This window comes from Schistocerca cancellata, chromosome 7 (assembly GCF_023864275.1).
Source record: "Schistocerca cancellata isolate TAMUIC-IGC-003103 chromosome 7, iqSchCanc2.1, whole genome shotgun sequence".
NCBI lineage: Eukaryota > Metazoa > Arthropoda > Insecta > Orthoptera > Acrididae > Schistocerca > Schistocerca cancellata.
The window spans coordinates 371,622,864-371,641,714 of NC_064632.1; the positions used below are offsets into that span (position 1 = coordinate 371,622,864).

Below are 18,851 nucleotides of genomic sequence, written 5' to 3' on the forward strand. Positions count from 1 at the left end.
CAGAATATAATGTTAGTATAAACATGGGGTGTTTGAACATTAAAATTAATTCTGATACATTGAGTTCCCTCTTGGCTCTTTACATGACTTTATGACAATACCTCCATTTCTTAACATGGACAGTGAATAGTATAAAATTAGTACTCACGAGATGTGTGTAACATAACTGACCCTCAACAATGATTTTTGTGAAACATCCTGGCAGATTAAAACTATGCTGGAACAGGTCTACCTTTGCTGTCGCACCAGGTGCTTTTTCTACTGAGCTGTCCAAGACCAACTCACGGCCCACCATCACAGATTTTCCTCCACAGTTTTAATCTGCCAGGAAGTTTAAAATCAGTGCACACTCCACTTAAAAGTAAAAATTCATTCTGGAAACAAATTCTCTAAGCTATGAGAGTCTGCAACACAAAATTTGAAGAACTAGTTTTAAGCAAGAAATCTAGGAATATACTGCACCCTCCTTTCTATTGCTTCTAAGGAGTGTGAAAATAAGATAATAACAATTACAGTGCATGATCAGTCATCTTTCCCACATCCATTGTGAGTGGATGAGGAAGAAGCAAGTGATCTAGAGCCATGAGAAGTACCCTATGCCACACACTTGACAGTGGTTTGCACAGATATTGATGTAAATATTGATTGTAGAGATTTCTTCATTGTGAAATAATTCTTTTTGTTATTGATTGCTAATTTTTTCCTGGTTTATGTAGCCAATGATTCAAATATAACCAGAGAATTTGGTCTCTACATTTTTCAAAAGAAGTAACTCCATATAGTCATTTCAAAGACCTAAGCCAGGCATTGCGGAGTTATATAATAAATATTCAAGAATTGAGTGTCATGTGTCAACTCACTGCTTTTTGATAAAGATATATGTTTATTCCCATATATTTTATTCCAGGTGTTGAAGTAAATATGTCATTATTTATATTTTTCTGAATTTCACCTAATCACTTGATATAGGATTTTCTTTACATTCCTGAAATCTGTACACATATAGGAATCTAAATGCTAGGAGATAATTGGCAGCTGTTCAATTAACAGAGGAACCATCATTGTTTTCCAAAGTAGCCCACTTTTCTCCTAATTTTCATATATGAAATGTAGGCCAAGAACAAAGAAATAATCTTTATCATTTAAATGGTATTTAATTAATCCTATTTCAGGTTCTATGGATGGATATATGAATAACTTCGCAGCTTTAAGTACCCTAAGGCACTTATTTTATTTCATCTGCGGAAAAACAGCATTAATTGTCATTTGAAGGAATAATTTTCCATTTTCCATTGTTATGCTGTATTTTATGTTTATATGTTTTAATACAATTAATTTATTGTTTGTTCTCAGTATTTTGCTTTAAATTAAGAATGTACTGAGTCTCTGTTAGCGCCATAATATACTTTCCAGCCATGTTGGTCAGACCTTGCAAAAAGCAAAGAAACGTGTAGAAGATCAGTTGAACAAATTTGGTTTTGGAAAAGGCAAGAAGAAAGATGGGGGTGTGGAAGAGACAGCTGGAAGTTGTAAGTACCATATGTTTACTTGTAGATTCATTGGATTTATTTTATCATTAAGGAGAATTGTTTTTGAACATGGTAATTTCTTGTACCCTTTAAGGAGACAAATTTGTGTCTCTTTGCCCTTTTGCTATCTCAACCTTCTGTTTTATTCCCTATCATCTTCATGTTGTACTCCTGTTTAGTCCTAAGTACAGAATAAAATGAGTCATCATTTTCAAGCGTTGTTTTGTTGTCCTGTGGAGCAGAGTGTGAAATGTTTTTGTGGCTGCTTTTAGCTGTCGAAGAAAAGCTGTGGTTCCCTTCTATAGGAAGTTGAATGTACATGATAATCAATACTGAGACATTCTGAATAATCCTAAAATGCTGCTCTTTGCCCTTAAAGAACAAAGAAATCCTAAATTTGAAATTTTTTGTCTGTACCTCGTAGGAGAAAGCCTTATTAAGAATTGGTGCATAATAGAATTACAAAACATAATAGAATTACAAAACATTTTGTTAAAATTCAGTTATTTATGAAATCATTACTATCGACCACATGTTTCAGATAAGAAAAAATAAGTGACTCATTTTTATTTTGATATACGTACTGCAACAATTCTGTCATTATACAAATATGAAAATGTTGAAATTCTATGTACAGTAATTAATTAAAATACAAACCACCATGATTGGTGACTTACCTAGGCAGTTTAAATGTTTTAGCCATTCTTTTTGCTCAGCTGATACAAGTACTGCAGGGTTATTGTGTATTGTTGTTCTTTTTTTCTGCTTATATCAGATTCATATTTTCAAAGTTTATCCATTGCTAATGAAGTATCTTGTTTTACAGACATGAGTCGACGAAATTCTCTGGAAACAGGATACCACTCAAGGGATTCAGAATTTGTTGTATTGAAGGAACGTAAACTTGTTCCACTTCGACCAGTGTTAGAAGGCATGCAGAGATTTGCATTCTTGCTAGAAACAAACCAACCCGGCTCTGTACCTGATCCTCCCCTTCTGGCAGCCTCACTTGATTTGGTAACTATTGTAAATTTGCTATTTGCAACTCTCCTCCATCCCCCTCCCTCTTTTGCTTCTATAAAAATTGTTGACTAATATACATCACATAAATAGTTTTACCAAGAAGCAAACAATCATGTTGATTCAGAATTGTCAGATGAGATCTCTATTATAATAAGTAACAAAAGTTCAGTTTGTATGCTTGTTGGCGTACATGACATATTTGAGAACTACTATAATGTTCCCTTGAGTTGCATTTAATATTGTTCCTTTATATTGCATTCATATGATGTGTATTAATATCATGAGAGTCAATAATTGTGAACACATGAAAATTTTTTGGTTTGAACCAAAGATATGATTTGAATGTAAGAAAGCTTATGTTACTGAAGACTGGAGAGATAAATTTACTTTTAATGTAATGGGTGTTACTGTTTATTCTAAAACTACAACCTAATATTATGGCACTCTCAATATTATGAAGACTTGAGTGGTGTTTTAAATTAATGGGCACCTTTGTTGAAAATGTTAATTCACTCAAATGAGTGTCAGTAAAAGGCAGAAGAACTGTCATTGCTAAATCTAAGAGCACCAGAAATCATGCGTTATCACAAAACCAAACACTGTTCAAGTTAGCTCTTGAAAATTCAAGTTTGTGGTTTAAGTCACTGAATAGATCTGCAACTACTTCCTGAGATTTTAGTGATAGGTGTTTCTTGTGTTATATACCAATGCCAAAAGGTTTTTGAACCCATTTTAATGGAAAATACATCTCTAACTTATTTTCCAAATATACTAAATCTTCAGTTATGACATGCTTAGCCGAATCAAAATCAAATTTACCATCAGCAATAAATTCATTTATTTGTGAAAACATTTCAAGTGAGATATTCCTCTAACACATATACAGAACATTACCTGGTTGGATATTCTTTCTGAACTTAATTTGCTTAGTAGCAGGATATAGATGCAAGATTTTTGCACATACTTGCATTAATGTTTTACTCTTTACAAAATTCTTTGCTGCAATTTTTCATGTTTCTTTCCACCCATGTGGAGCAGAAATTCACGTGCTCTGTAGAAACAATGATCAAGTAGGAATGATTTTAATTTTTTTATTAAATAAAGTCAGGGACTTACTGTTTTTTACTTCTGTTGGCAGGCTATTGTATATTTTAATGCCTTTGTTGAAGGGAGAGTTTTTAAAGGCAGAGGTGCGCATTTATTTAACATGGAGTTCCATTTTCTGTCTAGTACCATAGTCATGGACATTTACATTTTTATTAAATTTTGTAATATTACTTTTTACTAATTTGCATAGTTCTTGTATATACAGGCTGCCAAGGGGTAGGATGAGCAAGTTTTGGAAGAGAGGTCTGCAGATATCAGTCGGCTTTGCCTTGTTCATTATTTTTATAGATTGCTTTTGGGTGAGGAGGATGTTTGGGCTATGTGTAGAGTCTCCCCAGAATATAATACCATACTGCATTACACTATGGAATTGTGCATAGTAGGCTGTGTGAACAGTTTCCGGGCTTGTGCAGTATGCAAGGATTCGTAGAGCATAGAACACTTGGTTTAGCTTACTATTAGTTTTATTAATGTGTGTTTGCCATTTTAGATTATCCTGAATCCATAGGCCTAGAAATCTTGTTTCTGTATTTGGGGATATTTAGGATCCGTGTAATTTCATATCAGGCATAATTTTATTTGATCTTAGGTGGAAGTTTAGGTAAGTGGTTTTCTTTGTGTTTACTATGAGCTTGTTTTTCTCAAACCAATCACCAAGTTTGTCTGTATTTCCATTTATGGCCTCTTGGAGTTCATGTTCATTTTTGCTTGTTATGAGGATACTGGTATCATCTGTGAAGAGTGTACTGGTGCTGGCATTGATGTTTGACGGTAGGTCATTTATGTACACAAGGAAGAGCACTGGTCCAAGTATTGAGCCTTGGGGCACACCTTGTGTAATATTGCAATAGTCAGAGTAGTATGTTTCTATATGTCCTTGGTTGTTATGTTTTATTGACGCTTTTTGTTTCCTATTTGTCAGGTATGAGCTGAACCAGTTTAGTGGGGTGCCTCTGATGCCATATGACTCCAGTTTGTTGAGAAGAATATTGTGGTCTAGGACATCAGATGCCTTGGACAGATCTAGGAAGAGCCCAACTGCTTTTTGTTTTTTGTCTAGAGCATCTAGGGTGCAGTGTAAATACTCATATATGGCTGTTGTCGTGGATTTGTTTTTTCTGAAAGTGTGCTGGGCATCAGATAGTATCTGGTTCTTATCACAAAAATTTATTAGTCTTTGGTGAACTAGTCTCTCCAAAAGTTTACCAAACATAGGTAACAGCAATATGGGTCTGTAATTTTCTGCGTTGACTTTTTAACCTTTCTTAAAGACTGGGATAACTTTAGCCACTTTCATGCATTTTGGAAATGTACCTGCCATCAACAATGAGTTGTACACATTTGAGAGTGGGAGAGCTATTTTGTTTATGCAGTTTTTGATATGTCATCGATTCCAGATGATAATTTATTCTTGAGATACTTTGCACTTAGTACAATTTCTTCAGGAGTAGTTTCCCAGAAGAATATAGATTCTACAGGAGTTGTTCTTTTGTTTTGTCTGTTGGGTGTGGGTTTGTTGAAGCTTTGTAACAGATTTTAACAATATTTTCATAGTAATTGTTGAAGATATTTTCAATTTCTTGTGGATTAGTAACTCTGGTGTTGTTAAGCAACCAGTAAAAATATTACTATATTGCCTACATATTTCACTTTAACATGAAATCCTGCTATTCTTCCTGTCATTTCCATTCAGATTCAGATTCTTTATTGCCATTGACCACATACAGTAGACTAGGCTTTTACAGTGATAGTAAGATACAAATATTGATCACATCACATGTAAAAATTAAATATCTTATATACGGCTATAATATTAATTATTCATATCAATATTGTCAATATCATATAACTCTTTTGTATGATAACATGGGTTTTTGTTAGCCAGTCATAAAATTTTACTTTGAACTTTTTAAAAGGCAAGGGCCGAGTGGCAAGAGGAAATTTGTTAAAAATTTTGAGGGCATTAACTTTATGAGAGTTTCCCGTTATTGCTAGTGTGTGCCTTGGAATGTCAATGTTTGCCTTATTTCCAGTATCGTGTTTGCGAATTATTGCCCTGACGATACATTCTTTAATGTTATTCCTGACAACATCAAAGAATGTTCACTTTCAGCACATGCTACTGCACATTTATTCCATTTTAAGTCAGTTTCATCAAGATACTCATTCAATTGTTGATAAATTAGATGTAACATGTCAGGCCTGGTTTGTCTATTGGTAAATATCTAGACATGGAACCAAGAAGTTGTGGAATCGAATCCTGCATTTTAACCTAGCCTTCTCCTCTCCACAATGTGAGGAGTCACCTGAAATGACACCTGGTTTGGATTCCCCACTTGGATAAACAGGGTCGGTTAGAGACTCTCAAGTCGCCCAAGTAGAGTCCAATAAAATGACTTACACCAGGGTAGTGAACTACATGAAATTTTATTTTGTCTGTAATATGCTCCACTAATAACTGACAATTCTCATCTGAAAAATACTGGGGTGTTGCAGCATCAGACGATTCACCTATGTGAATTGCAAATTTCAAACTTTCCTTGATTCTCGGAATAAGGTGCAAACACTGGCCATTTCTAATTTCCAAAATATAACCCTCTTCCCCCACACACATGACCCCAGAATAATTTCAGTCATTCTTACTGTCGCTAGTAACACATAATATTCAACTGTAGTATATGATTTCTTGGCCTTTGTGATTAAGCAAGAGACTCCATAGGATGATCGTAAGTGCTTCTTAACAATCAGTGTATGAGATTCTACAGACTCTTTTTGGATTTTCGCAGATTCCAGCAGCTGCTCAGAAAACTTGTACAGATTGATTGGAAGAGAAAGCATTTTTTTATAAATAGATATTTTGTTTAATTTTGCGAGTTTCAGGCATCAACCAACCAAGCATTCATTACAGATTAAGCACACCAGTCTTGACTTCATCATTTGTGGAAGTAAATGTAAATCTAAATTATTGGATAAACACTCTCTGTCCCCCACTCCCTCCCCCCTCCACTCTCTCTCTCTCTGTCTCTCTTACACACACACACACACACACACACACACACACACACAAACACACACACACACACACACACACACACACACACACAGCTAACACACCCAAGGTCACTGTGGTGAACAGCAAATGGGAAGAGGAGGGGGGGGGGGGGGAATGGGAGAAAGATGGAAAGAGAAAGAAAGAGAGAGCACCTCCCAATTCATCTTCACACTCCTAGCTTCTACATACTTCCTACAGTACATAAATCTGATCACCCAGGACACCCTACTGTGGTTGGACCTAGCGCCCCCATAGAGAGTACCTCTGCCATTGTGAACCAACGCCTTCAACCTGTTATCCACAGCCTACCCTCCTAAATAAAAGACACAAACCACTTCCTCTACTAGTCCAGTCCATGAAGGAAAATTAGGAGGAAAAATATGTGTAGTCACAAATTTTCGTACAGTGATATGAAGCAGTGCCATGAGCACTATACTAGATATGCTAACTGGTGAAGTGTGAGCATCATGGTGAAGGGAAGTGTGTTTAAAGTTTACTTTTTTTCAGTTTTTCTTGAATAACTCAAAAATATCAGTTTCCTAGTACAAAATTAGACTACATTAAATTCTACAAAAAGGTCCTATTCATTTTTCTTCTGGGATTAGTAGAGGTAGAAAAATGGTAAATTATTAGAAATAGTGTTGTAATTGTAGAAAATTAATGTTTAATGTTAAACAAAGTCATTCAATACAGTTCTGCACTGCTGTGTTATGAACAGAATACAATTGTATGGAATATCAGACCAATGGTGTGATTGGACTGAGGAGTTTCTAGCAAACAGTACACAATATGTCAGTCTGACTGGAGAGATGTCTCCAGACATAAAAGTAACTTTGGACATGCCCTAAGAGAGAGTTACAGGACCGTTACCTTCACAATGTATGTCAATGGCCTAGTAGATAATGTTGGAAGTTCTGTGAAACTTTTTGAACATAGCACCATTTTATACAGAGAAGTCATGACACTATAAAATTGTAGCAAAATCCATAAAGACCTGCAGAAAATTAACACTCAGTGCAGGGAGTGGCAGTTGTCCCACAATTGCTACCCTCAGGCAGCACTTCGGTATATTTCCCACCTGTTACCCTGCTACCCTTCCCTCTCACTGCCCCACACCTCTTCTGTACACCACTACCCACCCCTCCAAAACGGCTCTTCACTGCAGTCAGCTGAGCACAGTTCAGTCATTTTACTTTATAACTTTGTTTCCTAAAGCATGGTAGAGACATTGTTGTATGTTATATAAAATTCTTTGCATTATGCAAAAACTTTTTAACAGATATTCATCCTGGATGAGCAGTTGTTAGATAACCAAGCGCAATAGGCTGATACTAACTGTTTCCACACAATTGCAGTAAACTTCAAAACAGTTATTCTTGAATCATAATTGTTTGATGAAAATTGTCAGATATGTAAATATAACAGTACATATTGCATTTTAGTGGATTATTTCTGAAATATTGAATATAATTTCTTCCTGGTGTGTTTCCTAGCTATAATAAAAATGTACTTCTTTTCAGTAATAACAGTCCTTAAACAAAGAGCCTGGCAGACAGGATAATGCCTTGCAATTATGTAGTAAAACACATTTTTTAATTTGATTTTTTTTTTTTTTTTTACTTTCAGGTAACATTGGATTTCAAATATATGTTATAGACAACGATTGTAATTGTGTTTCAGTAATTTTAAGAAAATAATATGGTTTCAATCAGTCTACCGTTTACAGTGTCTGCTTTAGGCATAAGGAATACATTCTACACGTTTATTTCATCATAACAGTTCCCAAAGTATAGTATTACTTATATCACACATATTTGGCAGTGCTTTGGATTGCTGTTGATGTGTTATTAGCTTTTCAATTAATTAATGTGAGAGAGGATATGCTTATAACAAATTTTAAAGAAGCAGAAAGGTCCTAGCTTTTACGTTTCAAGAAGCGTCCTCTGACTATGAGTACTATTGAAAATACAGTTGCACAATGTAGGACTTCATACATTCTAATCATCAAGAAAACATTCATAGTAGCAATGCATTACCACTAGAGATGAACTCACATTTATGTCTTTACTGTAGCAGATTTTGCAGATTGTATGGTCAGTGTCCAACAGTAACAATTTGTTGTTACTTAACTTACATTAAGCGAGTTTAGTGTCACAGCATGGGCTGCAATTTGTGTAATGCCCAATCCCCAAAGATATTCATCACATACTTAGTGAAATTCCAACTGCATATTTCACATTAGTTTGGTTCTGCAATCATAGCCTTACTGTTAGCAAGTCCCAAGCCAATTTTCTATTTCAAGAAAAGAGCAAACAATGGCAAGTCCAAGTTTGAGTATTGACAATACTAGAAAAGGACAGATTGCTACTCACCAGAAAGATGACACATTGAGTTGCAAACAGGCCCATTGAGCTGTCAGTCAAAGCCTTCTTCAGAAAGGAGACACACAAGACCCCCATTTGGCTAATTCTTCAGTATTGACAATCAGTCTGGATGCCTTACCAGATAGATTAATAGATGAGATAGAGAAGTTCCAAATGATAACAGTATGTTTAATCTTGAGTCGATTTAGTAAGCTCATATGTGTCATGGAGCTGTGTTGGGTGTCACAGGGAGGTTTACTGTCAAAATTACAAACGTTCATTTAAAGGCAAATCAAGCACTGTATTACTTCATCCCACAAGGCTCTTATGATGACACTGAAATCAAAGTAAGATAGCAAAATTTTCAGTCTTGTTGATGTGTCTTTCAATAACTACAGTTCATGAGTTGTAACATTTACTCCCAAATTATTTACATTGCACCAGAAATTTTTATTGCCATATCTATTCTAAAAAAATCATAAAGTCACAATATCTACAATTAACCATATTGTCACTATTCCTTAAGAATTATACTAACTTGTCTTGAGGAGACTGTGTAGCAATAGATTTGTAGGCAGTTGACGAAAGCCATATGTTTGGATTAGTGTCAATTCAAATTTAATAAATGTGCATAAAAAGTTTGCAAAGATGATATTACATGATTCATAGGACACTGCAGTTCATGACAAACTATGAAACTTATAGTTTCATCATGTAAAATTGTGTATGAGCACATATGAGCTTAAATGAACTGAAGATGATATTTTGTCGTAGTGTCAACAAGCAGCTGAATTAACAGCTAGGCCTGTCTGTTGTACTCACATTATGATGAAGGTCCTTCGATACCATGTTGATGAAACTACACTTTGGTAAATAAATACACCACTGTATTGGAAAACACAGTAGATGGATTTTATTATTATTTTATCCGTTCATTTTAGAGCCCCCATTTTACCATGCATGGTCACTATGGGGGTCTGAAAGTACTCTTTATTAATCATTAATTCAAAGTTTTAATTTCTTGCTCATGCTGCCAATCATATATCCAGAATAATATTAAAATTATTTACTTCTTTTAAGAGATCTATTGCAAATAATGATGCTATTAATTATAGAACATAGATTAAAATAAAGATTAATTGCTTTAAATGTAAACATAGAGTATGACATCAATTTTATTCTCTTCTTTTATTGAGTAAAATAATTTGATTTTAGCCTCATGCACCAGTTGTTGCTAGAGCTGCACTGTTGTTGGAGTGTGCACATTTTGTGCACAGCTGTAACAAAGGACAATGGCCAGCTTGGATGAAACTGAATTTTCCAATGTTTCGACCATCAGGACCAATACCAGCACGGGGTGTACCAACTGGCTTGAAACGTACTCATACTCAACAAAGAACAGCTGGAAAAATGTTCTATCAGTGGGGTGAGGTATGTGTCACACCACTTGTTCATTTGTGTAACTAATATTAATATCCAGTCTCAGTAAAATATCTTAAAATTCACTGGTGCTACATACTGAGAAGCTTAGTACATTATGAAACTTTCACTTCAGTCTTGAAAATTTCCTTGTCGTGCTGTTAACTGTGTAAATGGCAAATTAAAGTAGGAAATATATGATTGTAGTAACAAGATAAAAGCACTGAACCCACTGTGAAACCATCAGGAGAAGAGTGTCCACAAAGATCTAGCCTGTTGTAAGAAATTTTAGCAAACATGTGACTCAGGCACAGTTCATATGTCTACTTGTGCACTTTTAAGCCTATGCCTTTGTGCTCTGCTGTTCCAGTGATCAGATAACTTTCTCATTAAGCTGTTCAGACCTTCACAATTTATACAGCTGTTGGAAAAGTGACTATGGTTTTTCTTCATGCAAATGTCACCGAACTAGTAGAGCCATGATGTGGTTATATGCTGAAAGATATTTGTTTATTTCCTTTAATTATACCTTGTTGCATAGTATTCTACATAGGCCATATTTTCTGTTTACAGTGATATTTCTGCATTTGCTTTAGAGTAAAAAAATAAAGACTCTATGGTTAAAACTACGGAAAGGTATCCTAATTGTGCAAGGCATCACACACTCTCTTTGCAAAATAATTTCAAGAAACTGGAAATATGATTATAGTACTCCAACAAAAAATGAGAGATACTGATAAGACAAATATGACTCAACATCTTATCACCAGTAAGGCACAATCCACATTTCATGGCAAGGCAGCTTGAATGTGGGCAGTCTCAGCCAAAGCAGCTTTTTTTCAAATACCTACATTCCAACACATTTCATTCTTTTCACATTTTTTCCATCTACAGCTTCATGGCAATGAATTTCAAAATTGGGTACAGTTCTTCATATGGTGTCTCCAAAAACAATGAATTTAAACAGCATTTCTATGTAAAATTTTGTTTATGGATGAAGCATCATTTACTAGAAATATAAATATGAAGTGCTGTATAACATGGATCTGTGCTGCAATAAATCCAGATTAAATTCACTGTGTGGTATATCGATGAAGAGTTACTATATACCATGTATCAATGATCAGTGTTAACATTTTGAGTACTTGGTATGACAAACATAATAATAAATGCATGAACCTAACTGAGTTGCATGTTTGCTTTCATGTGACACATATGTGAGACCTCTTCTCCTACCACAAGATATTAGTTTGTAGCTCCGTTATCTTATTACCATTTCATCACTTACCACACATTATGTTGTTGTTATCCTTTCAAAGACTTACCAGTGGCACAGAAAGAAGTATATATTTACATTAAAAAGCAGTCAGTGTCATAATCTGGCAACTATAATTGTTAAAAATTACTTGTGTGTGTTAGAAGATGTGCCACATTTCTTCTGTAATTTAATGGAAAACAACTCATCTCCATATATTTATCTGTTCCGAATGGATTTTGCATGGGCCTTCTTTGCTGTCTGACCACATATGTACTGAAGAGCCAAAGGAATTGGTACATCTCCCAGATATCATGTAGGGCTCCCATTAGCACTCAGAAGTGTCGTAACACGATTGTGGTATGGACTTGACTAACGTCCGAGTAGTGCTGGAGGGAACTGACACCATGAATCCTGCAGAGCTGTCACAGTGAAGATCTCTTCTGAACAGCATGTTGCAAGACATGCTCAATAATGTTCATTTCTAGGGAGTTTGGTGGCAAGCGGAAGTGTTTAAACTCAGAAGAGTATTCCTGGAGTCGCTCTGTAGCAATTCTGGATGTGTGGGGTGTCACATTGTCCTGCTGGATTACCAAAGTCCCTCAGAATGCACAATGGACATGAATGGATGCAGGTGATCAGATAGGATGCTTATGTATGTAGCACCTGTCAGAGTTGTATCTAGACATATCAGGAGTCGTCCAATAGAACTCCAAATGCACATGTCCCACAGTATTACAGAGCCTCCACCAGCTTGAACAGTCCCCTGCTGACATTCAGGGGCCATGGATTCATAAGGCTATCTCCATACCCATACACATCCATTGGCTTGGCTCAATACAATTTGACCAGGCAACATGTTTCCAGTCATCAACAGTCCAATGTCGTTGACAGGCCCAGGTGAGGTGTAAACTTTGTGTTGTGCAGTCATCAAGAATACATGAGTGGGCCTTTGGCTCCAAAAGCCCATATCAATGATGTTTCGTTGAATGGTTCACACCCTAACACTTGTTGAAGGCCCAGCATTGAAATCTGCAGCAATTTGTTGAAGGGTTGGACTTCTTCAATCGTTGTTGGTTCCATTCTTGCAGGATCTTCTTCCAGCCGCAGCAGTGTCAAAGATTTGATGTTTTACCAGATTCCTGATACTCATGATACACTCATGTAATACCCACTTCATCACTTCCTCAGAGATGCTGTGTCCTGTCGCTCATGGGCTGACTATAAAACTACATTCAAACTCCTTAAACCTTGATAACCTGCCATTGTAGCAGCAGTAACTGATCTAACAACTGTGCCAGACACTTGTTGTCTTATATAGGCATTGCCAACCACAGTACTGTATTCTGCTTGTTTACATATCACTGTATTTGAAAATGCATGCCTATACCAGTTTCTTTGGCACTTCGGTGTAAATATTTCATATCAAAATCATGCTATAACCCCATCACAATGAGAAACCTTTTGAAATAATGTGCACAACAAGAGATGGCTTTGTCATTGTTAATCTGTGCTCCCACTTCTTATCTGTTTCTCTCTCTCTCTCTCTCTCTCTCTCTCTCTCTCTCTCTCTCTCTCTTTCTCTGTCTATCTATCCATCTATCTATCTGTCCTTGTGTCTACCTATCTGTCGTCTGTCTGTCTGTCTGTCTCCCTATACACATAATCAACTCAGTATAATAATAATTGAAAATGTCATGTAAAGTTGCCACTGTTTGCAACATCATTTAACATATTCTTTACATTTGTTAAATCCTAATAAAACATCTTTGTTTATATCAACTTACAGAAAGTATATGTGACATGAAAACGAATAGGAAATGGGCCTATGACCACTGAAAGATATTTATAATTTTCCTTCTACATGTGTAATCCTCAAACCTCAGTGAAGTGCCAGGCAGAGGGTACTTCCCATTGTACCATTTATTATGATTATTTCTTCTCCCGTTCATATGACGCACAGGAAGAATGATCGCATAAACATCTCTGTGCATGCTCTTACTAGTCTAACTTTGCCTTTGTGATTCCTAAAGTAGTGATACATGTGGAGTTATAGTATATTCCTAGATTCAGTGCTGCCAGTTCAGTTTTTTCAGTATTTCCATGATGCTCATGAACCAAACACTTAACACTTGCTTTATCTATGACTGAACCTATGTGATCATTCTATTACATATCCCTACAAATTTTTACACCCAGGTATCTATATGCCCAGTTCCAATTGTGACTCATTGATTTTGTTATCATAGGATACTGCCATTTTTCATTTTGTGAAGTGCCTACATTTCTGTACATTTCAAGCAAGTTACCAGTCTGTATATGGCTTTGAAATTCTATCAAGATCTAATTGAATACCACTGCACCATTTTTCAGACAATATTTCATTATAGAGAACTTCATCACCAGCAAAAATTGTAAGATTACTATTATTACTATCTGCTGGGTCATTAATACTTGAAGTAAACAACAAAGGTCCGAACGCAATTCCCTGGAACATGCCTGAAGATATTTCCAATGTCAGTGACTGCATCCAGGATTATATTCTTCACATTACCTATCAAGAAATCTTCGACCCTTTCACAAATTTCGATTGATGCCTAATACACTAGTACTTTTTGCTAAGAAATATTGGCATGGTTCTAAGTTTAATACTTTCCAGAAGTGTTTGAGCTCAGAGTATGTTCTAAGACTCAGCAGTAAATGGATTCAGAGATACTGGATGGTAGTTTTGTGGATCACTTTTGCTTCCTGTCCTGTCAATGGGTGTGACATGTGCTTCCTTCTAACCACTGGGCATAGTTTTTTGTTTGAGGGATCTTTGGTATATTATGGTTAAAAGAGGGTTAACTCAGCTGCAAATTCAGTATAGAATTTGGTAGGGACCCCACCAGGTCCTGAAGCCTTTTTCAGTTTTAACGACTTCAGTTGTTCGTCAGTACCATTGGCACTAAAATCTGTTTCATTCATCTTTGCAGTGGTAAGAGAATTAAATTGGGACATTATTCCTGAGTCTTCTTTTGTAAAGGAAAATTTGAAAATGGAACTCAGCATTTCTTGTTTTGCTTTGTTACCCTGTATTACATTACTGTTCACCTTTGGAATCAAAGCATCCACATAAATTTGGACATTGTATTGAAACAGTATTTGTCTCATACTGCCAGCAATTGCCAAAGGTTACCACACAAGAAGCCAAATGTTTGTACCTTCTTAATAGTAATAAAGCTGCTGGATGATGAAGGTGACATTCTCTGAAATGCATACTGGACCAAACAATAAATATGACTTTAGTAATTTGTATTTTGAAATACATATTCATGGATGTCATAGGCATACCTAACCTAGGAATATTCACTTTTAAATATCAAGACTCTACTTTCTTGAGATACACAAACATGGTAATTCAAAGCAGATAGTGCCTTAAAAGTGACTAATTCATCCTTAGATTACCTTTTCTGTAATGTTCATTAAAATTTCAAAATTAATAAACATAAAAGAGACAGAGCAGACTCTATGAAGAGTGGCATGTTCATCACAAGTTCACTTAGTAAGTGTGAGTGTCGTGGAGATGCTCAACGAACTCCTGTGTCAGAAGCTACAAAATGAGATTTTTGTCGCTGATAAGTTTACTGGTGAAACTGCTGAGAGTGTACATTCCAAGAAGAGTTGGGAGACATATTATTTCATCCAACATACATCTCACAAAAATACTGTAACAAGAAAATGGGAACAGAACTCATATGGGGATTAGTGACTGTTGCTCTTCCCATTGACTATTCGTGGATGGAACAGGGAAAGGGTGGGGGTGGAGATAATAGTGCTACCAGAATTAACCAAGGTGTCTTACTGTAAGGTGGCTTGCAGTGTACAGATGTAGACTGAAACAGAGCACAAGCCATACTTGTTTGCTAAAAGGCAGCAGAGTGAGTTATAACTACCACTTATTCACAAGCATGTACTGCACAATATGTAACACACTCTGAAATCAAATATCAAGACTTGCCTTGCACAAAGTGGGGTTCTTCTTGACATCCATCTTGGGATTGCAAAGACACCTAACACAAAGTATCCTAAAACCATGAACAACTGTAACAAGGTGAATTTGGTATTTATTGAATTCTACAGAACTTTTTATCCAAAATGAAAAATATCTTACTGAAGAACATACAATCTACAAAAATATCTGTCCATATTTGTGACTGGTTGGGAATTTCTTGATATGATGAATGCAGAATATTGTCTGGGGAGAGGGTTATTCTCAGACATAGATGTGATTTTGTATGCACACCAGAAGTTGTTAAAAGTGTACCACTGTTTGTGTTAACACATGAAAATTCAAAGTATACTGTTGTTTCAGGCACTTGGCAATCGCTTAGAAGAGCTATTACAGAAAGATAAACAGCATGTTCCAGAAGTTGTATCTATGGTTACTGAAGAAGGAAGGCAAAAAGAACTGCTTATGGAAGATGAAGAGGAGGATTTCCTCGATGAAGGTGCAGCAGTCTTTTTATATGTTTTGTTCAAGTTATAGTCCATGACTCTGTGATGTGGTGAAGCTTCATACTAATGTCTGTTGGAGCCCAGGTCTCTGACAGACATCATCACCAGATAGTGGTCGCTGCAGTATCATTTTGAGTTAACTACTAATGCAACAATAACATTGGTGACCCTCAGAATTTTATGCCCAAAGGGAGTGTTCTCTTTCACTCAAGCTATTCTTCACAGTATGTGCAACTAATGTGCAGTGCAAACATAACTTTCAGCATTAGTGGACACTCATTCTATAAATTTTATGTGCCACAGTTTTACTGTATGCTGAAGGTTTTTATTTCATTCTCTGACACACCAGTAACTGTATTTCCATCAAAAAATATTATTATGACATGGGTCTTGGCTAGCAGATCATTGAACTCTTTGCTTTGTAGTCACTGGTTGTCTGCTGGCTCAGGAAGTATAAATTTGTTTGTTACTGTTGCATGAGTTTTTGCTAAAATTATCTACAATATACCAAGTGAATACATTTCAGCACATGTTTAATGAAAATACAGGCCACATCTCTGCTGCTTATCCATGATTAGAGGACGATTTGCACTGTGGTTATCAGGAACAGCAGAAGGTATGCCATGCCTCTACATCAGACTGCTGAGGGGAGAGGGGCATTGAGGGTAATTCAGAGTTGGCTGCTCTCCATAGCATTGGCACCATCACCATTGACTATGTGTACAGTAATACTTCACATCCAGCGGCAGCCTAACATTGGCGACACTCACATACAAATGAGTACCTTTCAACTGGTGTTGATTTTCACCATTTTTGGCTCCACCAGTGAAATCATTAAGTTATTGTGGACACACAGTAAGAGCCTAACATGCTCAAGTAGGATATTGGCTATGGACATACATTTTTAAGTTGTTGTAGTTGAAACTTCATGTCATCACAGGAATTTTTTGGAACACTGTGATCATTTATTGGTTTCTAGCTATGGTGCTGAATATTTGGCTCACTTGACTTCAGTAGTTGCTAGAGTATTGTGAATAATTGCCACTTTAAGATATAATAGTAAGGAAGTAAATTTAAGTTTTTGAATACAGAAAGATTATTCCGTGCTTAAGCTACAGTAATTCTCCTTTTCACACTGAAAACTATCTACCACAGCCAAAATTATTACAGTGAGAGTGCTTACTGTAGAACCAGTATATTTGGTCACTTTTGTAGTCTCTGTCTCACTTCTTTAATCAAACTGAGAATAGAATAGGCCGGCTGCGGTGGCCGTGCGGTTCTAGGCGCTTCAGTCCGGAACCGCGGGACTGCTGCGGTCGCAGGTTCGAATCCTGCCTCGGGCATGGATGTGTGTGATGTCCTTAGGTTAGTTAGGTTTAAGTAGTTCTAAGTCTAGGGGACTGATGACCTAAGATGTTAAGTCCCATAGCGCTCAGAGCCATTTGAACCATTTTTTGAATAGAATAAAAATCATTAATGAAGCCTACACCACAAATAAAGAAGGCTTTGAAAATATTCAAATGGACCAGCAATGACATGTATTTGGTGTCTTGTTTGTTGCATAAATTTAATAAATTAGCAATTAATAAATTATGGTGCTGGTATGCAAACAAATTATTGGACTTCATTTGGAAAATAAGTATGGATGGTGCTGTGACTTGAACTGTAACAAGGTCAGCACAGAACTGTAGAGCTGTAGAATTTATGTTTAGAATTAATGTGAGAACTGACAAAAGCTTATAGAGGCATAATATTTGGCCATAATTGTAGGATTTTATCTTATTTTATTTTCTTTCTTTTATGAATGGGTCTCTTGGTCATGCAGAATCAACATCTGTTGCCCACCTTCTTACCACAGTATTCTTTCATGCGCAACAAGTGAGTATGTTTCCTTTCCTCCACCCACATCTGTTGTTTGGTCCTTTGCTTTCTTCCTCAAGTACCCATATTTGTGTACTTTCTTGATAGCATCTCATTAGTTGGTTTGGATCAATTCTTTCTACATAGTGCGAGCTTAATTGTTTGCATATGCATTGTAACTGTGGTTTTAAGGATTTGCCTGTGGATATCTGCATTGGGTTTTGAGTGATACATTCCATCTAGTTAGATTTCCCAGTTTCAGGAAAGGCATTTCTTTATTATATTTGTTTTGTCAACTGAAATGTAGTTTCTATTTTTTTAAATGTGAATTCTAAGACCATCTACTTGTTACAATTTTCAGTGATCCAGTCACCCAAGTACTCAAATTATTTAACACAGATAATTTTGTTATTGTCACTTTCAGGATTAGATGGTGTTGCCATGTATTTTCTTTTCTCAGATGAAGCCAGTAGTCTAATTTTCCTAACTGTTCATGCAATATTTCGCATTTTTTCTGTGCATTATAATGTCTTAAGCATTTAGCACTGAGTTGTCTTCAAAGGCTACAAAATCTAATTATACACCTTGGAGTGCTGGTGCATGTGCTCTTCCTCATTCTTGTACATTTGTTCAGTGTCACAGTAGAATAGTAACAGGGATAAACCACATCCTTGTCATACTCCAGCATCTGTTTTAAATTTTTTGCTTGGTTTTCCTGTAAATTGGACTTTTGATTTTGGCTCTGT

The 18,851-nt window shown here is 36.1% G+C and overlaps 1 protein-coding gene across 1 annotated transcript in view; it reads left to right on the top strand.

Annotated features, from left to right (window-relative positions):
• The window catches only part of LOC126092046 (protein unc-80 homolog), a 1,190,994-nt gene that overhangs the window by 679,735 nt on the left and 492,408 nt on the right, over nt 1–18,851 (top strand). The window contains exons 27-30 of the mRNA XM_049907452.1: nt 1,414–1,529; nt 2,356–2,546; nt 10,290–10,505; nt 16,103–16,238. Coding sequence (XP_049763409.1) covers nt 1,414–1,529; nt 2,356–2,546; nt 10,290–10,505; nt 16,103–16,238 — 659 coding nt within the window. The remainder of the gene's footprint in view (nt 1–1,413; nt 1,530–2,355; nt 2,547–10,289; nt 10,506–16,102; nt 16,239–18,851) is intronic.